Source organism: Hemitrygon akajei, chromosome 25 (genome assembly GCF_048418815.1).
Source record: "Hemitrygon akajei chromosome 25, sHemAka1.3, whole genome shotgun sequence".
Taxonomy (NCBI): Eukaryota; Metazoa; Chordata; class Chondrichthyes; order Myliobatiformes; family Dasyatidae; genus Hemitrygon; species Hemitrygon akajei.
Window position 1 is genome coordinate 34170487 of NC_133148.1, and position 23145 is coordinate 34193631.

The 23145-nt window shown below is 46.2% G+C and overlaps 2 protein-coding genes across 2 annotated transcripts in view; one reads left to right on the forward strand and one right to left on the reverse strand.

Annotated features, from left to right (window-relative positions):
* Positions 1-37: 37 nt before the first annotated feature.
* exosc5 (exosome component 5) lies at positions 38-15651 on the reverse strand. Its single transcript, XM_073029300.1, has 6 exons — positions 15452-15651; positions 13312-13425; positions 8797-8918; positions 6332-6472; positions 3359-3448; positions 38-404 (listed from the first exon to the last, which is right to left on the reverse strand). Exons 1-6 carry the CDS (start codon positions 15546-15548, stop codon positions 306-308), a joined length of 663 nt encoding a protein of 220 aa, XP_072885401.1. The 5' UTR covers positions 15549-15651; the 3' UTR covers positions 38-305.
* Positions 15652-16271: 620 nt separating this feature from the next.
* The window catches only part of bckdha (branched chain keto acid dehydrogenase E1 subunit alpha), a 63285-nt gene continuing 56411 nt past the window's right edge, over positions 16272-23145 (forward strand). The window contains 1 exon segment of the mRNA XM_073029301.1: positions 16272-16428. Coding sequence (XP_072885402.1) covers positions 16321-16428 — 108 coding nt within the window. The 5' untranslated portion in view covers positions 16272-16320.

Here is a 23145-nt window from a genome sequence, read left to right on the forward strand (position 1 = left end):
TTACTGGATAAACGTTTAATCAGCATGAAACCAATAATAAAAAAATCAGCAGAATTTTATTTTTAAAAAGTGTTCCTTCTTCCTGACTCTCAGACATATTCAGCCAGTGTTTGACAATAGTTCACGTAGAAAGCCAAAAGTTGTGATGCAGTCTCTGAGGCGCTGTCCAGCAAGTTCAGCCAACTGCAGGGGTTCAAGAACACAGCCCAAGCAAGCACCATGTTTTCAAACCAGAAGCACACCTCTGTTGTCCTCATCTCTGATGCAGCAGGGCTCTGCCCGGAAGGTCCATTCCACACTCATCTTTATTCATTTAGCTTTGAATACCTTCTGCTTACCAAGTCCCTATAGAACTGAAAGATCTTCTCTGAAGCCTTCTGGCATATTGCAACACACTGCTGAAGCTGAAACAGAAGACAAGTGCGTGAGCTACACCATGGAGAAAGCTTCAAATCCCAGATTTATTACCACAGAATGGGTCAATATGCATAAACACTAATATTTGCTAAAAGGGAGAATTACCTCTTTGGTTAGTTTTGGTAACCATTGCAGGAAAGATGTCATTAAGATGGCCTTTCCTGTAATATGTAATAAGCCCAACATATCGATACAGCTGCAGCCATATTTCATTAGGAGTTTGAGGAGATTTGGTAGGTCACTAAAAACACTCACAAATTTTTAAAGATGTACTGTGGAGAGCACTCTAACTGGCTGCATCACCACCTGGTATGGGCAGGGGGCATCTGCATAGGATCAAAGCAAGCTGCAGGGTTTTAAACTTAGCACTAGCCCCAATAGTATCCAGGACATCTTCAAGGAGCGATGCCTCGAAAGGACTCCATCGTCCATCGTTAAGGACTCCCATCATCCTGATCATGTCCTGTTCTCATTGCTACCAATCAGAAAGGGAGCGCAGAAGCCTGAAGATGCACAATGGTTCAGGAACAACTTCTTCCCCTATGTCATCTGATTTCTGAATGGACATTGAACCCATGAACACTCCCTCTACTTTTTTTAAAAATTTCTACTTTTGTATTACTTAATCACATCACCAATTTTCGCACACACACACACACACACACACACACAGTTTAATTCACAGTAACTTCTCTATTATTATGTATTGCTGTGTGCTGCTGCCACAAAGACAACACATTTCACGACATATGCCGGTAATAATTAAACCTGATTCTGAACATGGTAAGCCTGCAAAGATGTAAGAGAATGTTACTAGGACTCCAAGGAAGAGGTTGGGCAGGCTAGAACTTTATTTATTGGAGTATAGCTGGCTTGGGATGACCTTAAAGAGCTTATTTATCAGGGGGTGGGGAAATTATATAGGCATCCGTTAGTCTCGTGAGACCATGGATTTGTGCCTTGGAAGGTTTTTCCAGGGCGCAGGCCTGGGCAGGGTTGTATGGGAGACCGGCAGTTGCCCAAGCTGCAAGCCTTCCCCTCTCCATGCCACCGATGTTGTCCAAGGGAAGGGCATTAGGACCCAAGTAGCTTGGCACTGGTGTCGTCGCAGAGCAATGTGTGGTTAAGTGCCTTGCTCAAGGACACAAACATGCTGCCTCAGCTGAGGCTTGAACCAGCGACCTTCAAGTTACTAGTCTTATGCACCAGGCCACGCGCCAATGGGGGGGAAATAAATAGGTTGAATGTACACAGCCTTCTTAGGGAATCAAAACCTAGAGGGCACAGGTTTAAGCTGAGAGGAACTATTTAAAATTGATCTAAGGGATAAATCTTTGCATATGGAATGAGCTGCCAAAGGCAGTTATTGACTGAGGCAGGGCTATTAACAATATATTCGGACAGGGACTTGGATAGGAAAGGTTTCAAGGGATATAGGCAAAACACAGATTAATGGGACTATTTTAGGTGGACATCTTGGTAAGCATGAACAAGTTGGGCTGAAGGACCTATTTCCCCACTGTATGTTTTGATATATGCTATCAAAATTTTGCAACTTAGATGATTATCAGATAACTGTACATTAGAGGAGTTACTGGAGATGGCCGTAGGGTGGAGTGATATTACTTGGGTAACTGATGAACCCAAATCCAGAGACTGAACTTGACGCACAACAGGGAAATCATTCAGCCTGCTGTTCAAAATAAACTCTTCCAACCCTCTTAAACTTTTCATCATTAGTCAGTAAAAACTGGGATAGCATATAGATATTGAACACTGCCATGGATTGTCCCAAGCTTGGCTGCAAGAGGGCGAGGGTTGGACATGGAACTAGCAACCCCACCCCACCCCACCCCGTAAAATCCCAGTGCTACAGAAATGCCAACAGGAGTTCCAAAGATCTCATGCCTGAGAGGGGAAGGATACACCACGAAGCTGGGCTACACTTGAGGACAATGTGGAAGACTGGCCCAAGACAGAGGACTTTGGCGAGCTGTTGTTGGCAGCCTATAGCACAGTAAAGGTGATAGGTTTAAAAAAAAAAGCAGGTTCTCACATGGAGGAAGGCTGGTCCAGAGGTGACAGCCCGTGGGAAGCCGGCAAACTGGATCTAAAGGGTTATTTTTCTGTCCACTGGGTGGTTGGAATCTGAACATAGCACCTAAGAAGGTGATGGAAGCAGATACTCTGCCAACATTAAGCAGCACTTGGACAAGCTCTTGAATTACCAAGAGCACAGAAGACCACAGACCAAGTGCTGGTAAAGAGAATTTATCTAGCCGGGTGAGTGACAGAAAGAAAGGGCCAAAGCGGCTTATTTCTGTGCTGTACAACACCATGACTCTACGAATGTGCATCAATATAGCACCATTACATTTTCAAACCCTTGCTGTGATATCAGACCAGATCTGACACTGACCCACAACTATTAGGGCAGAGGGCTACTTGATCAGCATAGATACAATGCACTGAGGAGTTCTGTGCTTTAAGACTCTAAGACTTTCAGTTTGCTGCCCTTTTCAGATTTAATTAAGTAGCTAATTTAAATTCAGCAGGAGGTTAGGGAGAAAACTGCAGACCAGAAATTAAAGCCTTCCCCAAACAAATAATTTGCACAAGTGCCAATTATTGCCAGACACATAAAGCACAATCTAATTTTAAAAATTAAGAACCATTAGTGAGTGGAGAATATGTCAATAATTGATTTTAGTATTCAGTGCAGGTTCTCCATTAAGCTTCTCAAATCTTGCTTGACCTTCAACTGGAACAATGCAATGATCAGCACTGACGGATAGTCATCTCCTGCTCTCCACGCAACTTTCGCCCCTGCGGATTTTCCTGTAAGGCGGACCCCATCCTTCACAAGCCTGCACCCTTTCTTTCACAGTAAAGAGGGGGATGGTGAAAAAAGATTAAAAAGGCACGAGCTTTATAGACCAACCTCCTCAACAGAATATGATCCTTTTGTAGACAACGTGAGCATTTGGTTCTCAACACTGTCGATGGAGAAGGTGAGAATGGCTGCTGCACCCTGGAACAAACAAGGCCAAGAATTAGAAAGGAGGACGGGGTTGTCTTACTGCCCTGAAATTAACAAAGATGATTTGCAACTTTCACCAGCATTAGTTAAATCCATCCTCAGGTGTTTGACAGGTTTATAAGTAAACCTTATTGAAAGATCCAAGATGGCGGCGCGACGCAGCTTGCAGCGGCCACTCCGGAACTGATAATCTGTTATTTGTGAAGTGGGGCTGCTGTGCGCAATCATAATCGATTGAAAACAGATGTGGAAGCACGGAGAAACATCGGGAAATTCCAGGAAGACCTTCTTCGTTGCTGCTGCTGCTGTGAGGTCCGGGACTCTGCTGGGAAGAACAGGCCCCCAGTCCTCGGGGTTGCGTTGCCGATGGCCATTGGCGGGGCCGTCTTAATACGCTTGACAGAGGATGGTGCTCAGAGAAGCTGTGCCAGAGGGGATGGTCGTTGGCTCGGAGGTTCGACGGACTCAGGTCGCTCTTGGTGTGTGCTGCGTCTGCGAGGCTGAGTCGGGCGGCGCCTTGGAAGTCCATAGCAGGGGTACTCCCTTCTGCTGTCGGCGTGGGATGGCGAGTCTGTCGGGACCCTGGGGACTCGTGGAAACTGTGGTGATTTCTTTTGAACTTAAAAGTCCTTTAACATCTTGGACTATTTTTACTGTGCCCATAGTCTTTTTTTTAATCAATTATGCTACTGTTTGCACTGTTGTAACTATATGTTGTAATTATGTGGTTTTGTGCAGGTCTAGTAGCTTTAGTTTTTGGTCTTGTTTTTGTCTGGTGGATTTGGAGCTCCTTTCCGAGGAATGCGCTGGACGGTAGCGCGATATTAATACGCAGCAGCCTCTCCAGACTCTGGATTGGGGATTGCCAAACATTACGTGGATTTTCTGGTGTAGTCTGTTTTGTCATATGCTTTTGTGATATCATTCTGGGGGAACGTTGTCTCATTTTTTAACTGCATTGCATTTGTGGTTTCTAAATGACAATAAACTGAATCTGAATACAAAGAGAGAATAGGTTTTGGTTTGATTTGTAAGCTAATACATTAAGTCATGACTTAAAAATGTTAGTGTCCGGAGGTACAGTTGTTAAAACCCAGGCTCTGTTAAAGATCCTTAAACTGACAGCAAAAAAAAAGGTCCATTTGAAGGCTCTGGGCCTGTACTTGCTGGAATTCAGAAGAATTGGGGATCCCATTGAATCCTATTGAATGTTGAAAGGAGTGGATGTGTATGGAGGGGGAAATCAAAGACCAGAGGGGACAGCCTCAGAACAGAGGGGCGTCCATTTAGAACAGAGATGAGGGGGATCTACTTTAGCCAGAGTGGTGGATCTGTGGAATTTGTTGCCACAGGCGTCTGTGGAGGCCAAGTCTTAGGGGGAGATTGGGGCTGAGAGGGAAATGGATCAGCCATGATGAAAGTGTGGAGCAGACTTGATGACCAAATGGCCTAATTCTGCTCCTATATCTAATGGTCTTATGGTTCTAAAACACTTTGAGGTGTGCAGTGGATGTAATACGAATAGAAATTCCTAACTGCAATGGCACACTTTATTCCCAGTCCAGAAATACTCTTTCTCAACGAGGGATCAGAAGTGGAGAGAGTGAGCACTTTCACGTTCCTGGGTGTCAATATTTCCGAGGACCAAACCTGGACCCAACATGTCGATGCAGCTATAAAGAAGGCCACACAGTGGCTATATTACATTAGGAGTATGAGGAGATTTGGCATGTCACCAGACTTGCAAATTTCTATAGATGTACCATGCAGAGCATTCTAACTGGCTGCATCACCGTCTGTAATGGGAAAGCTACTTAAAGGATCGAAATGAGCTGTACGGAGTTGTAAACACCGTCAGCTCAATCATGGGTACCAGTCTTGTAGTATCCAGGACATCTTCAAGGAGTGGTGCCTCAAAAAGACAGCATTCATCATTAAGTACACCCATCACCCAGGACATGCCTTGTTATCATTACTACCATCAGGAAGGAAGCACAGGAGCCTGAAGACACACACTCAACAATTCAGGAACAGCCTCTTCCCTCTGCCATCAGATTTCTGAATGGACATTGAACCCATGAACACTACCTCACTTTTTTTTTAAAATTATTGATGCCTTGTGCAGGAAGGCACAGAATCCACTGTACTTCCTAAGAAGGTTGGCGTCATTCAATGTCTGTAGTGAGATGCTGAAGATGTTCTATAGGTCAGTTGTGGAGAGCGCCCTCTTCTTTGTGGTGGCGTGTTGGGGAGGAAGCATTAAGAAGAGGGACGCCTCACGTCTTAATAAGCTGGTAAGGAAGGCGGGCTCTGTCGTGGGCAAAGTACTGGAGAGTTTAACATTGGTAGCTGAGCGAAGGGCGCTGAGTAGGCTACGGTCAATTATGGATAACTCTGAACATCCTCTACATAGCACCATCCAGAGACAGAGAAGCAGTTTCAGCGACAGGTTACTATCGATACAATGCTCCTCAGACAGGATGAAGAGGTCAATACTCCCCAATGCCATTAGGCTTTACAATTCTACCGCCAGGACTTAAGAACTTTTTAAAAGCTATTATTAATGCTTTTTGAGATAGTGATTTAGATGCATATCATATTTTTTTTTACTGAGTTAAGTATTGTATGTAATTAGTTCTGCTACAACAAGTGTATGGGACATTGGAAAAAAAGTTGAATTCCCCCATGGGGATGAATAAAGTATCTATCTATCTATCTATCAATACTTATTTAATTTAACAGTAATTTACAGCTTCCCCCCCTATAATTATGTATTGCCATTGTACTGGTACCACAAAGTTAACAAATTTCACAACATATGCCGGTGATATTAACTCTGGATCTGATAATGTCCAGGGATTTCATATTACCGACCTTCTCCATCGCAGTCGTTGGGTCCAGAATGATGTTTCTGTCTGAGTCGATCATACACGTAATCCCGCAGAAGACACATTTCATCGGGAGTCCAGCATCCATCAGTGCCATGCAGGTAGCGTTCAGGCAACATGACAGCAACTACTCCTGTCAGTTAAGGATTTCACCGGCAACGAAAGCTTCAACAGAAATTTGCAAATTCACCACCCTCTGGCTAAATTCTTCCTCATCTCCATTCTAAATGGACGTCCCTTTACTCTGAGGCTGTGTCCTCTGGACTTAGACTCGCCCACCATAGGAAACACCCTCTCCAAATACACTCTAACCAGGCCATTCAACATTCAATGGGTTTCAATGAGGTTACCACTGTCCTTCTGAATTCCAGTGAGTCAAGGCACAGAGCCACCAAACGCTTCTTGTATGACAAGTCTTGCAATCCCAGAATTGCTTTCGTGAACCCCTCTGAATCCTAATGTCCGCACATCCTTTCTTACATAAGCGGCCAAAAACTGCTCACAATACTCCAAGTGAGTCTTCACCAGTGCTTTATAAAGCCTCAGCATTACATCCTTGCTTTTATATTCTAGTTCTTTAGAAATGAATGTTAATATCACATTACCTTCCTCACCATCGACTCAACCTGCAAATTAACCTTTAGGGAATCCTGCACAAGGACTCCCAAGTCCCTTTGAACCTCAGATTTCTGAATTTTCTCTCCATCTAGAAAATAGTCTATGCTTTTATTTTTTCTACCAAAGTGCACGACCATACACTTTCCTACATCTGGTGCTTCTTTGCCCATTATCCGAATCTGACCAAGTCCTTCTGTAGCCTCTCTAGTTCCTCAAAACTACCTGCTCCTCCACCTATCTTTGTACTGTCTGCAAATCTGGCCACAAAGCAATCATCTCCAACATCCGATTCATTGACGTATGATGTAAAATGAAGCGATCCCAACAGAGACCCCTGCGGAACACTGTTAGTCACTGGCTGCCAACCAGAAAAGGCTCCCTTTACTGCCACTCTTTGCTTCCTGCCAATCAAGCAATGCTCTATCTATGCTCGTACCTTTCCTGTAATACCGTGGGCTCTTAACTTGTTAGCAGCCTCATGCGTGGCACCTTGTCAAAGGCCTTCTGAAACTCCGAGAACACCACCCACCAATCCTCCTTTGTCTATCTTGCTTGTTACTTCTTCAAATAATTCCAAAAGAGCTGTCAGGCAAGATTTTCCCTTGAGGAAACCATGCCAACTATGATCTATTTTATCATGTGCCTCCAAGTTCCCGAAAACCACATCCTTAACAATCGATTCTAACATCTTCTCAGCTACTGAGGTTAGACTAACTGGCATATAATTAGCTTTGTTCAGGATACGTATTCAGGTCTCTGGAGTTGCGACTTGAAACTATTTCATTCTAATTCAGAGAAGGCAGCCTATCCCAACGTGCACTCAGGCACAATTAGGTTAATGCCAGAGCGCTGGCCAATATTTAGTCCATAACCAGTGTCATGAAAACAGGAGACTCAAGAATTTGCAGATACTGGAATCTGGAGCAACAAACAGGGTCTCCCTGTTTGACCCGCTGCCATCCAGCAAAAGGTTCAGGACACTAAAAGCCAGAACAAATAGACTGAGGAACAGCTTCTACCCCAGAGCTGTGGCCTCCATCACACCACTCCCACAGAACAATGACTGAAACTGTGAGCACACACAAGGACTCAAATACTTGCACTAATGGCACTTTGTGCATTACTGTGATATTCTGGTGCTGCTGCAACTTATTTTCTGCTATTTATCTATTTAATACTGTTTTTCTATTACTGTCTTGTTTTTATCTACCGCTCTATTTAATTGCCTGAGAGGAAGCCAAACAAGGTTTCATTGTATCTATGTTAAATGATAATAAAGATCATTCATTCAATCTGCTGGAGCAACTCAGTGGGTCAAGTAGCAAATCATAAACACAAGTGATTCTGCAGATGGTGGAAATCCACAGCAACACACGCAACGTGCTAGATGAACTCAGCAGGTCAGGCAGAATCTATTCAAATGAATAAACAGTCATTGTTTTGGGCCGAGACCCTTCATCAGGTCAAGCAGTATCTATGGGGGAAACGGAAGGAGCTGTTGACATTTCAGGTCAGATCCCCAATCATTATGGAGTCACGACTCAAAATGAGGACAACTCCACCCACATACCCCCATCCCACTCATAAGCTGCTTGATCTGCTGAGTTTCTCCACCAGTATGTTAATTAAAAGTTATTTTGGTGGTACCTCAGTGCATAAATTTTCAACCTAGTCATACTGTACAGGATCAGACCAGCGAGCCCCTCAGTGGTTACTGATCAATTTACCTGAGTAAAGGAATGCTTCGGTTTAAAAAAAGAGTCCTTCTAATAACAGAGGGCATTTTGGTGAGAAGTTGCCAGGGTGACCGACCTATCACTACGGTCAGGATACAGATCCAGAATCATGGATGACCTGCAGTACGACTGTGATGGAGGACCGTGGGTGCAGGGCAGTCAGGATGGTGGCTTCGCAAGTGTTTCGAATCATCTGCTCCTTGCTCTTCTCTGCCACACCTTTGACAAGAAAAAGAACATGACATTAAGTGAGGTGAAACAAAGCAACAACATTCTCACAACAACAAAGGCCAGCAGCAGATCTCAGAAAGCATTACAGGGAACTTGACACATCCTGGAACTCAGTGGAAGATACTTGTTATTATAAAAGACAAGACTACTCAATAGATGCTCTGGCGAAAGATCTCGGACCTTAAACATTAACTTTATGTTTCCACAGATATTACCCGTTTCCATTATTTTGTATTTTTGTTTTAACATTTCTGTATGGAGAATGCCCAAAATACTGATGAGCACACCGGGATCCTTTGCAAAAAAACCCAACAAATTAGAAGTTTCACAGATGTTTGCAAATCCAAAGATATATTTGGGATGGAAACACCAGTGTCCTTGAATGAAAAATCTTACAAAGAGTAGTGGGTACTGCCCAGTGTATCACAGGTAAGGCCCTCCCAGCTATTGCGCACATCGACATGATACGCTGTTGCAGCATCCATCATCAGGGAACTACCCCCCCCCCCCCACCACCCAGGTCATGCTCTCTTCCTGCTGCTGTCATCAGGAAGAAGGTACAGGAGACTTAGAACTCACACACCAGTTTCAGGAACAGTTTTTACCCCTCTTGAACCAAAGGGAATAACCTCACAACTCAAATTCACTTTTGCCGCATCATTTTTCAACTTCTAGCTTCTTGTCTCTTCCTTCACTCTCATTGCTCCTCACCTGCCTCGATTTACTTTTAAAACTCTCTCTACCCATCGCTCCATTATCGAAGTGTTACCAAACCTATGACCTCACTTTCAAAGACTCTTTGTCTCATGTTCTCGATATTTATTGCTCATTTACTTATTATTATATTTTCTTCTTTTTATATTTTCATAGTTTCTTTCCTTACACATGGATTGAACACCCAAGAAGCTGTGGTTGTCCATTGATCCTATTATGGTTATTATTCAATTACGGATTTATTGACTATGCTCACAAGAAGATTAATCTCAGGGCTGTAAATGGTGACATATATGTAAAAAGCTCTGTGCCGATTTTCCAAATGGAACGGTCACAATCAACTGAATGGTCTCATTTTTTAAAGTATGTGTACCACATACAACCTTGAGATTTGTCTCCTTATAGGCAGCCATTAACCAAAGAAACCCAATAGAACCCATTAAGAAGATTGCCAAACAGCTATTGTGCGGAGAAAAAAAAAATTAAATCTTGCAAACAATGAAAGTAAGCAAATTAACATTCAGAACTGACGTTCACAGAAATGAATCCACAGCCACGAAGCCAGTCATCACCGCAGCCCCACTAGGAGCCTGTTAGTTGCAGGCCACAGCAACCTAGCGCTTAAATCAGCCTAAATCTCTGGTCGTACCTTGATTTTGGACCCTGGCCCCGTTGCTTTGATGTGCTCTCAACGCAGGCCCTGTTGCTTCAAGATGTTCTTGGATCCATAAGACATTAAGAGCAGAATTAGGCCATTCAGCCCATCGAGTCTACTGTCATTCCATCATGGCTGATCCAGGATCTCACTCAACCACATACACCTGCCAACTCATCATATCCTTCGATGCCCTGGCCGATCAAGAAACAATCAACTTCTGCCTTAAATATACACACAGACTTGGCCTCCACTGCAGCCTGTGGCAGAGCATTCCATAGATTTACAATTCTCTGGCTAAAAAAATTCCTCCTTACCTCTGTTCTAAAGGGTTGACCCTCAATTTTGAGGCTATGCCCTCTAGTTCTGTATACTCCCACCATAGGAAACATCCTCTCCACATCCACCCTATCTAGTCCTTTCAATGAGATCAACCCGCATTCTTCTAATTTCCAGTGAGTACAGGCCCAAAGCTTCCAAATTCTCCTCATGTTAACTCCTTCATCCCCGGAATCATCCTCGTCCACCTCCTTTGGACTCTCCAATGACAACACATTATTTCTGATATACAGTTATAAACTGTTGACAATACTCTTAAGTCACTGAATTATAGGAAAGATGTCTACAAATTAGAGAGAGTACAGAGGAGATTTACTAGAATGTTACCTGGGTTTCAGCACCTAAGTTACAGAAGAAGGTTGAACAAGTTAGGTCTTTATTCTTTGGAGCGTAGAAAGTTGAGGGGGACTTGATAGAGGTATTTAAAATTATGAGGGGGATAGAGAGAGTTGAGGTGGATAGGCTTTTTCCATTGAGAGTAGGGGAGATTCAAACAAGAGGACATGAGTTGAAAGTTAAGGGGCAAAAGTTTAGGGGTAACACGAGGGGGAACTTCTTTACTCAGAGAGTAGTAGCTGTGTGGAACGAGCTTCCAGCAGAAGTGGTAGAGGCAGGTTTGATAATTTCATTAAAAAAAAATTGGATAGGTATATGGAAAGGAATGGAGGGTTATGGGCTGAGTGCAGGTTGGTGGGACTAGGTGAGAGTTAGTGTTCGGCATGGACTAGAAGGGCCAAGATGGCCTGTTTCCGTGCTGTAATTGTTATATGGTCATGTGCGGCCTGATTATTGTCTTATAAAGGCCCAGCATTATCTCCTTGCTTTCAACATTCTATTCCCCTTGAAATAAATGCCAACATTTGTCTTTTTTACCAGAGATCAACCTATAAATTAACCTTTTGGGTGTGCTGCATGAGGACTCCTAAGTCCCTCTGCACCTCTGATGTTTGAACATCCTCCCAATTTAGATAATTGTCCAGACTGTTGTTCCTTATACCAAAATGCATCATATTTCCCAACACGGTATTCCATCTGCCACTTTTTGCGAGACCTGCTGACCTGATTTAGCCTGTCTGCAACCTTTCCAATTTGGCTTGGCACTTTAATTGGCCAAACCTTCCTTGGTCTGAATTTCTACAAGTGTCACTCCATTCCCTGAAAGCTCATTCAGGATGATTCAATCAGTGTGCTACCTTTGATTTCTGGGCCAAGTTTCATTCCTGAATATCTTACCATCGCTATCCGTTTCACATCACTGCTATCTGTATTACCTCCTCCGGCAGCCCCATTTGTGGCATGGCAGTGTAGTGGTTAGCAAAACACTTTACAGTACCAGTGACCTGGGTTCATTTTCTGCCACTGCCTGTAAGGACTGTGTACATTCTCTCCGTGAATTTCCACTGGGTGCTCTGGTTTCCTCCTACAGTCCAAAAGGCGTACTGGGTGGTAGGTTAATTGGTTATTGTAAATTGTCTTGCGACTAAACTAGGGTTAAATCGGGGGGTTGTGCGGCTCTACAGGCTCGAAGGGCCTATTCCGCACAGTATCTCAATAAATAAAAATAAATGCTAGACGCGTTCACACAACCTCACCAAGCAGTTCCACCCAGACTCCATTAGTACTTGACCTAGCACCACAGTCACTGTAGTAACTGAAGCACTACTGGCTCTCTAATTCACAACAAGACCTTTGTCGCCTGATCTCTCCCCACCTCTGCTCCCTGCTCTATCACAACGGGCTCCAAATCTCACCTACATTTCTCCCTTCCCGCATTTGTCCAAAGTTCAAGGCACATTATCAAAGGATGCATATGTATTTGTCAACTTGCAGGCAGCCACAAAGGAAAGGTATCCAAGAGAACCCAAAGAAAAGGCCCATAAAACATCACAGTGTGCAGGGGGAAAAACCCCACATCATGTGAACAATAAAAGCATTCAAAACTGAGGTCCGTGAAAGAGAGTCCGTCCAGACATGAAGCCACAACCTTTGTTCAGCACAGAGCCAAGTAAATATCGCAGAGCAGCGAACTGAGCTGCCCGGCTCTGACGCCCTGACCTTTCTAATCGATTAGGGAGCTCTATTAACATTTTATTTCTCTTTCGACTTCGCAAAGTAGATTTTGTGTCTGTTTGTGAATTATGTGAAGAGAGAGGCTGCCTGCCTGGAGTTCAGACTGGACAAAAACAGTTTGGAACTTCAAAAGCAAACACCAGGAAGTCTGCAGATGCTGGAAATTCAAGCAACACACAAAATGCTGGTGGAACAGAAGGGTCTCAGCCTGAAATGTCGACAGTGCTTCTCCTTATAGATGCTGCCTGGCCTGCTGTGTTCCACCAGCATTTTGTGTGTGTTGCACAGTTTGGAACTTATTGTGTTTTTTGGTAGATATGTTTTTGTAAATATTGGCAGTTTTCTTTTTGTTATATTTTTCAAGTTTTGTATTTTGGTTATCTGTAATTAACACCCTTGCAATAAAGTGTGAAGTGACTCCGGTCATTTTGTTCTTTTGTCATAACCCACATATTTAAAAATTTATTTCCTACTTGACTGCAATTCACCCAGTACTCCATGACATCTGCAATACTGCTGTACTTAATCAATCCTTTTTACCCCTCTCTCGGATATCAGTCAGATGTTTTCCACAAGTTGGCCTCGTGGGAAGTCAACACTCACCTGGTAACCCAACTTTTGGCTTGAGTAGGACATCCATTGTGGCTTTGTCAAAGATCTCCTTGCTCACTTTTACCTCTGCTGGTCCATACACAGCAGCCAGAACTGTCGTGTCTCCTACGATTAAAAACGTATATTAGGGCAGGCAAATAGCAACAGTACAAAAAAAAAATCCACATGTAAAGGGGGTTTCTTCTTTTTCTTTGTTACTGCGTATGTTAATCAAAATGGCTTCTTTGTTTTGTTAAAAGTAGGAATGCTTCTTTGTTGCGAGAGAGTGCTGGAAGCTTGTTTGGGTTAAAATTTACTGATAACGAGAATTGTATTCCTTTGTTAACCAATTGGGATTAATGTTGTTCTTTCTTCTGAGTCTGTAAGCTATTGTTGGCGGGCTTTTGGGGAGATCGGCGCGAGGGGGAGAGAAAGAGAGGACGCGATGCTGTAAACTGGGCGAGGAACGGACCCCAAGCGGGGGTCCGAGACCAGGAGGTACCCCGAGGAGAGGAGACAAAGATAGATGTGCTTGGTTGACCACTTCGGGTGGTCCTGAGCTGCGAGTCGAGGAGTTCGGAGGGGATCGAATGGTGGCCAGAAGACTTCGGTAATTGAGCTCCAACAGTTGTGCACAAAGTGGTTTGGACTTTGATAAGTTTGGCACCTTTTCTTTATTTTCTTTTCCTTCATGTATACTGTATAGTTATTAATTACTTAGTTACAGTAATCTTTATAAACTGTAATCATTTAATCGCATATGGTGTCCTGTCTGTTCTTTGGCGAGGCGGGGACATCACACAGCATCCACACAAGCTGATTACCCAGTTTGGCGGGGCCGAAGGCTGCTCCCCCTAGAAGAGAACAAGCTGAGCGAGCCCGAGGCGACCCAGGGGGTTACACATATACCAGTTACATCACGGAAACAGGCCATCTTGGCCCTCCTAGTCCATGCCCAACGCTTACTCTCACCTAGTCCCATTGACCTGCACTCAGCCCATAACCCTCCACTCCTTTCCTGTCCATGTACCTATCCAATTTTACTTTAAATGACAATATCGAACCTGCCTCTACCACTTCTACTGGAAGCTCGTTCCACACAGCTACCACTCTCTGAGTAAAGAAATTCCCCCTCGTGTTACCCCCTAACTCTCAACTCATGTCCTCTTGTTTGAATCTCCCCTACTCTCAATGGAAAAAGCCTATCCACATCAACGCTATCTCTCCCCCTCATAATTTTAAATACCTCTATCAAGTCCCCCCCCCTCAACCTTCTATGCTCCAAAGAATAAAGACCTAACTTGTTCAACCTTTCTCTGTAACTTAGGTGCTGAAACCCAGGTAACATTCTAGTAAATCTTCTCTGTACTCTCTCGATTTTGTTGACATCTTTCCTGTAATTCGGTGACCAGAATTCAGTAATCTAGAATCACATCTGTCTTGAGTTAATCACTGTGGTGGTAGACACCAATCACCAAATTTACTATCACCTTCAATGCCAAAGCACACCCTTTGGTTGAATGAGGTAAAAGGGTGTTTGAAGATGAAGAGCTAAGACCAGGTATAATACTCGGTCTGCTGGCAGCAGCGATCCTACCCTTGATGAATGATTTTGAGAACCAGACTACTTACAGTAGGCATCTTAGAACATTTAAAAAGATGCCACCAACTCAGCCTGCATTAAATCCACCGACTGTACAAATAACACCAGACTCCCGTGGCAGGTTATGCCACATCATATACATTGAAGACCTAATAGAATTAGCCAATCGCCCTTTACAGGTTGAAGTGGAGAAGCATTCAGGATGGTGTAGAAAGCCTCCAACCCACGAATGGGGAACATCAGTGAACAGCATTTTTACCCCACCCCATCAGGCAGCTCCTGGCTACAAGCTCTCCACTTTCGACGTTGTCCACCTAGAGACAGATAGATCTGCTCCCCATCAAGGTGAACAGGAGTGTGAGCAAGGCCACCTCCATCCTGAGGGATTGCCAGGACAGAGATTGATGCCAGGCCACAGGGTGAGAATAAAACCAGGCGATCGGTTTAAAATGAGCGCGGGCTGCATCTTCACCCTATCAACGCTCTGGTCCCGAGGCCTCGGCTCGCTCCCAAGTTCCCCATGTGGGCAAACGGCGCCTTAGCACCCACCTTGCGTAAAGCAGGCCGAGCCGTCGGGCCGGGACAGGAGGCCGTGTTCGCAGGTGAACGGCCGCAGCATCCGCGCCTCAGCGCTGGCCGTTTCCATCGTCAGCTACGGTCCACGCCAAGGCCTAGCCGCACCGCTGACCGACAGCCAGCACCACCATCAGTTTCAGCACCGTCTCCTTTTAGCCAATCATCCGCAGCACCCTCCACCTCTAGCCAATCATCCACAGCAGCTTCCGCCTCTAGCCAATCATCCACAGCAGCTTTCGCCTCTAGCCAATCATCCACAGCAGCTTCCGCCTCTAGCCAATCATCTGCAGCACTGCACTAGCCAATCAGCCACAGCGCCCTCCACCTCTAGCCAATTATCAACAGCACCTTCTACTTCTAAGCCGTACTCTTTGTCACTAGCCAATCATCCGCGGCATTTTCTGTTTCTGCCTGCAGTCGATTAGTTCCAACCCCACAGCCCTCTCGCGAAAGCTCTAGCCAATCAAAACCCGCGAGTCTGGGACGCGGCCCCTTCCCCGCCCACTGCTGCCGCTTCGCTCAAGTCAGGTCCCTTCAAGCAAAGGTGACCAACTCATGCCTTGATTTAATTAGAGTTGGTTACCCCGCGGTTACTTATCATCTAATGGCATAATTATTTGATTTTTTTTGTTCAGTTCTGTGTGGTAGTGGGAGCGTTTTCCGAGGGCAGTGACAGATCGGGGCAGTCAGCTTAATGTGACTTGGACACCGCAGTATTAAACACACACGTTTATTCACCAGACTCCCAATCTACGAAAACCCCGCGTTCTGACGTCATACGCACTCCACCCTACGAACACTCTCATAATACACTACAGCAGCAACCTGGGCGGACAGTCAAGATGGCGGCGGTGGTCAGGCACCTAGGTCGAGTGTGGAGCAGCCTCGGCAGGAGTTTTTACAGCCGTCGGTTCCTCACGGCCACCTTTCGGCGGGCTCTCTCGGCCAGTGTAAGTCAGTGGTGGCGTCAGCGGAGTTCCGGGGTGACACTAGGGGGGGAGGAAGCGCCGACAAGGTTGAAGGACGGCCGGCCGGCATCTCTGTTGCCCCGGGGCAGCCAACCTGTAGAAGCAAAGTCAGGTGTATTGTTATATCGGTATTCGCAAGAGTGGTAACAAACTTACTTGCAGTAGCATCACATAAGATTGTACAGGTTAGAACTTTGTTCCCTAGAACGTAGAGGAGCGAGAGGAGTTTTGATAGAGGTGTACGAAATTATGTGCGGTATAGATGAGGTAAATGCAAGCAGGCTTTTTCTACACAGGTTGGGTGAGGCTACATCGAGAGGTCATGGGTTAAGGGTAAAAACGAAATGTATAAAAGGAACATGAGAGGAAACTTCATTCAGGTGGTGGTGAGAGCGGGAAACGAGCTGTCAGTACAGCCAACACGTACAAAAGCTGGACCCTTCGAAGGGTCTCAGCCCGAAATGTTGACTGCTCATTTCAACGGATGCTGCCCGACCTGCTGAGTTCATCTAGCTTTTGTACGTGTTGATTTGACCACAGCGTCTGCATTGTACTTTGTGTTTACTGTCAGTACAGTGGTGCATGCGAGCTCGATTTCAATGTTTTAGAGGAGTTTGGATAGTTACGTGGATGGGAGAGTTAGGGAGAGCTATGGTCCGAGTGCAGGTCGATGGTACTAGGCAGTTTAAATGGTTCAGCCCGGACTAGATAGCCTGTTGGGTGTTTCTGTGTTGTACTTTTCTATAAGCCGCATTCAAAAGAAAAAAAAAACATTAAATAAACATACAAAATCTGGAGAACTCAGCAGGTCAGGCAACATTGATGGAGAGGAATAAACAGTTGATGTTTCAGTCCAAGACCCTCCAGGACTAAGGAGTAAGAATCCAGAATAAGAAGGAGGGGTTAGGGGAAGGAGTACAAGTTTGCCCAAAGTATTTCAGCAGCGGAGAGCTACTAGAAGTATTTTCTGCTAAATCCTCCAAATTATTGGCACCAGTTTGAAGCCAGAGCAATGTTACCAATACCAATATTGTAATTGTATACGCAAGAGATTCGGCATATGCTGGAATTACCACCATTTGTGGCAGACAGAGTGAATGTAGTAATCATACTGAGCCATTTCCATGAGCGGGTTACTGGAATTACTCCCAAAGTAAGCACCCTGTTAGCAGCTCAGTCACTCCAATACATTACTGTAAATCACTGATCACTTCACAGCTTTGTGTTTTAGTTTTAACATAATGCGTGCGTCTCTACACGAGAGGCTGGGCAAACTACCTTTTCTTTGGAGTGGTGAAGGCTGAGGTGAGATCTGATGGAGGTTTATAAGATTATGCGGGGCATAGGTAGAGTGGACAGGGAGTATCTGCTTCTCAGGGTAGAAATGTCTTATACCAGGGGGCATGCATTGAAAGTTGAAAGGGGTTAGGTTCAAAAGAGATGTGAGTGGGATGTTTTTTCTTACTCAGAGTGGTGGATGCCTGGAATGCACTGCCTGATATGGTGGTAGAGGCAAATACATTCAAGGCTCTTAAGAGACGTCTGGATGAGGAAGATGGAGGGAACAGGGCATTGTGTAGGAAGGAGGGATTAGTGTTGGGGGAGGGGGTTGATGCCTAGCCTGCTGTGTTCTACCAGCATTTTGTGTGTGTTGTTTGAATTTCCAGCATCTGCAGATTTCCTTGTGTTTGCTCGTTGATTCATGTTTTAGTTGCTTTGGCATAACACTATGGGCGAAATGGCCTGTGCCTCTGCTGTACACTTCTCTGTTCTATGTATGTTCTATAAAATGTTAATATTTTGATATGTCTTGCTCTCGCATCTCTCCCTCTTACAATTTGTATATATGTTAATTTTGCTGACAGCTCGCCCCTAGCTATCTGAAACTTTATCAACTACCCACTTGTCTGCATTAATATCAATTTTTCTTTGTTTAATAACAACTTGTTTATAGAGCGTCTTCAGCATGGCAAGCATAACAGTTCCAAAGATATTTCAAAACGTACCCGACAAACTTCTGACACTAGAACTTATGAGGGTAGATGAGAAACACAGTTCAAGTGAGAGATTTTAAGGTGCTTTCTTAAGGAGGAATAATTGACAGAACTTTTTTGTTGAATTCTAGCGTTCAGGTTCTCACGAATTGCGTTGTCCTTGCACAAGGTTAACAGCTTTCTCGATGCCAAAGAGAAAGAAATTTGAGAATTGGGGAAATTGGAGCAATATTCTGTGATGGGGATCAGAACTTGGGATGACTTCCAGATAGATATTGGATGTCATCCAGTTTCTATGGAATAGAATGATGAAGATTAGTCAGGACCACAACTAGTGCTGTTGTCTTTCATATTTGCTTCGTGCTCCTGACAACTATCACACCTTTTCCCCTCTTCTCTTTGCATTATCTTCCCTCTGCAGGAATTGTCAAAAACAGTTTACTTAAAAGTACATATTATTTATTAGCAAGCTTGTGTTGCTCAGTTGGCAAAACAGAGTCCCCACTTCCAGAGCCTAGGAAAATCTGCAAATCAAGTGAGCCCTCAAGTACAGTCTGGGCTGCTGCTGATAACATTTGTTATCACATACATACTTTGATAAGTGCAGACAGAGAAGCTTTCTCGTGCAACAAACACTTCTTTGTTCATTTGAAGAGCAAACACGAGGAAATCTGCAGATGCTGGAAATTCAAACAACACACACAAAGTGCTGGTGGTCAGGACGAAGGGTCTCGGCCCGAAACGTCGACAGTGCTTCTCCTTGTAGATGCTGCCTGGCTTGCTGTGTTCCACCAGCATTTTGTGTGTGTTGTCTTCTTTGTTCATACATGATTTTCACAGCACGACTTGTCAAGCTGCCAATAAGTCAGTTAGGTTTTAGCCCTTTTAATTCTGCATATAATTCCACAGCCCTCCCCCCCCCCCCACTCCATGTCAATACTACTTGACCCTAGATTTTGCTCTAGATTCCTACATCTATTGAGCAAGATACTTAAAAAATAACATGATTTCTAAGTGTATGAGACTCAGAGTGTTGCAGTGCTCCATTCATTGCACTCTAACGTATGGAAGCGAATGTTGGACAGTATCAAAGCAAAATGAGGAAGGCTCGAAGCTGCAGAAATGTTGCTGAGATGAATGATGAAAATATCGTGGAAGGACAGAGTAACAGTTGAGGAAGTGTTGTGTGAAGGTGGAATAAGAGGAAAGCTGATATCATCAATCAGGAAACGGCAGCTGGAATTCCTGTAGGATATTTACTGAGGAAGGAGGAGCTTGAGCAGTGATGGGGTAAACTGGTTGAAGAAAAGTCACGGTCGACAGCGAATGGCTTTCGTGAGTCTCGTCAAGAGATGGGCTCAAGTTTTGAAGAGCTTATTAGAACTTCTCAGATTAAAGAAAGGTGGAAGACCACGATCACCCATGTCGTACGACACAGCACTTGATGTTGTTGATCCAACATCTGCAGCTTCCCCTGTATTAGAATAGTTGAGTTTTAAGCTGGAGGTATGTGTAATTCTCTCAAGAAGAAGCATCTGTACTTCAACATAGTGGTGACACATTTCACTGTATGTTTTGATGTTCGCATGATGAATAATCTTGAACCTTGACCTGAATTATGTATTCAAATCTTTGGATGAGAGTTGAAATACCAATGGAGATACTGTGGCAACCTATTTCCTAGCGCACTCGAACTGGCTCACAAATAGCCAGCGCGCCGGCATAAAGGCCAGTCCTAAAAGGGCGCCAAGTCTGCTTCACCAACAAAGGGAAAAGCCCGCGCGGGACTGTGAATACGTGCCCCCTACAACATCCGCGCCCGGGGAGGGCAGGATCAGGAAGGCTTTAAAGCGAGGCCGCGAAGTTCGAATAAAATCTTCTTGTAACTGCAGTTCATCGACTCCGTGTCGTAATTTCAGTGCTGCGTGTAGCACACCGCTACATTTGGTGACCCCGACGGCCCAAACGATATTTGGGCCGAAGATGACCGACGCCGCATCTGTTCATGCAGTTTCGTTGAAACTGCCAAGCTTCTGAATGCTGCGACCTCACCTATGGTTCCAGCAAGCAGAGGCCCAATTCCACGTTCGGCAGATAACCTCGGAGGACACACGTTACTACTACGTGGTGAGCTCCCTCGACCAGGACACAGCGGCCCAGGTTGAGGAGTTCATACAGTCTCCCCCAGCGGACGGCAAATACATGGAATTCAAAGCACTGCTCATAAGGACTTTCGGACTCTCACGGCGCGAGCAGGCTGCCCGCTTACTGCACCTGGATGGTTTGGGGGACAGACCGCCATCGGCTTTGATGAATGAGATGTTGTCTCTGGCCAGAGGACACAAGCTCTGCCTCATGTTTGAGCAGGCTTTCCTAGAGCAGCTGCCCGAGGACATACGCCTGCTACTGTCTGACGCGGATTTCAGCGACCCCCGGAAGGTGGCAGCCCGGGCGGACTTGCTGTGGAATGCCAAGAAGGAGAGTGGGGCGTCCGTCGCACAGATCACCAGGCCACGCTCCCAGCAGCAGACTAAACCAGGCCCGGCAGCAGAGCCCACTAGCCCCAGAGGGAGGGGTGAGGAGACCAACGAACAATGGTGTTTCTACCACCAGTGGCGGGGCGCAGAAACCCGCCGCTGTCGCCCGCCCTGCAAGTTCCCGGGAAACGCCAGGGCCAGCTGCCGCTGATGGCTACGGCGGCTGGCCATCGGGATAGCCTCCTGTATGTCTGGGACAAGCAGTTGGGACGCCGCTTTTTGGTCAACACCGGTGCTGAGATCAGCGTCTTACCTCCGACGAGTTACGACACCTGCAACAGGGCACCGGGTCCCACCCTGAGGGCCGCGAACGGCAGCACAATAAGGACCTACGGCACCCGTATGGTGCAGCTACAGTTCGGCTCCAGCCGGTTCACGTGGAACTTCACACTGGCTGCCGTAGCCCAACCGCTCCTGGGTGTGGATTTTTTGCGGTCTCACAGCCTACTGGTCGACCTGCCGAGGCAGAGACTGGTCCATGCCGAGACCTTTTAGACGTTCTCCCTGGGTGAAGCCCAGTTGCCAGCCCCACACCTCGACTCCATCATGCTGTCCGACAACGACTTCACCAGAGTCCTGGCGGATTTCCCATCGGTTCTGGCACCGCAGTTCATGGCAGCCATACCCAGACACGGCGTACAGCAGCACACCCCGACACAGGGACCACCCTTCCACGCCCGTGCTCGAAGGCTTCCCCCAGACAAGCTCTGACTGGCGAAGGAGGAGTCCAAGAGGATGGAGGAATTGGGGATCATACGGCGGTCCGACAGCCGATGGGCCTCCCCCCTGCACATGGTGCCCAAAGCGACAGGGGGCTGGAGACCATGCGGCGACTACCGCAGGCTGAACGAGGCTACAACACCGGACTGCTACCCTGTGCCGCACATTCAGGACTTTGCAGCAAACCTGCATGGCGCACGGATCTTCTCCAAAGTAGACCTCGTCCGGGGATACCATCAAATCCCGATGCATCCTGACGACATCCCCAAAACGGCACTTATCACCCCTTTCGGCCTTTTCGAGTTCCTCCGCATGCTGTTTGGCCTGAAGAATGCCGCACAGACGTTTCAGCGGTTAATGGACGCGGTGGGACGCGACCTGGACTTCGCTTTCATCTATTTGGACGACATCCTCATAGCCAGCAGCAGTTGTCAGGAGCATCTGTCCCACCTCCGTCAACTCTATGCCCGACTGAGTGAATACGGCCTGACAATCAACCCGGCCAAATGCCAGTTCGGCCACCATCAACTTCCTGGGCCACAGGATCACTACAGATGGGGCAACCCCTCTGCCCGCTAAGGTAGACGCAATCCGCCATTTCCCCCGACCCACCACAATCAAAGGCCTTCAGGAATTCGTGGGTATGGTAAATTTCTACCACCGCTTCCTCCCTTCAGCTGCCTGAATCATGCGCCCCCTGTTTGCCCTGATGTCGGGTCCGGGCAAGGACATTACCTGGGATGAGGAATCTGCCGCCACTTTCATTAAAACGAAAGAAGCCTTGGCAAACGCTGCGATGCTAGTGCACCCCAGAATGGACGTCCCTACAGCCCTCACAGTGGACGCATCTAACGCTGTGGTCGGTGGGGTACTGGAGCAACTCATCGAGGGTCGCTGGCAACCCCTGGCATTTTTCAGCAAACACCTGTGACCACCCGAGCTCAAATACAGTGCTTTCGACCGGGAACTGTTGGTGCTATACCTGGCAATCCGGCATTTCAGGTACTTCTTAGAAGGTAGGCCCTTCACCGCGTTCACGGACCAGAAGCCGCTTACTTTTGCGTTCATGAAGGTGTCCGATCCCTGGTCGTCCCGCCAGCAGCGCCATCTGTCCTACATCTCTGCATACATGACGGATGTCCGGCACGTCTCGGGTAAGGACAATGTCGTGGCGGACGCACTCTCCCGCCCTAACATTCATGTCCTTTCCCAAAGGGTAGACTTTGAGGTGCTGGCGGAGGCGCAACAGGCAGACAAGGAGATCCCTAGTTACAGAACTGCAGTCTCCGGTTTGCAGCTCCAGGACCTCCCCGTAGGCCCAGGTGAGAGGACCCTTCTCTGTGACGTCACCACCGGCCTACTCCGTCCCGTCATCCTGGCAGCCTGGCGGCGGCGCATTTTCAACTCCATTCATAACTTAGCGCACCCCTCCATCAGGACAACCGTCT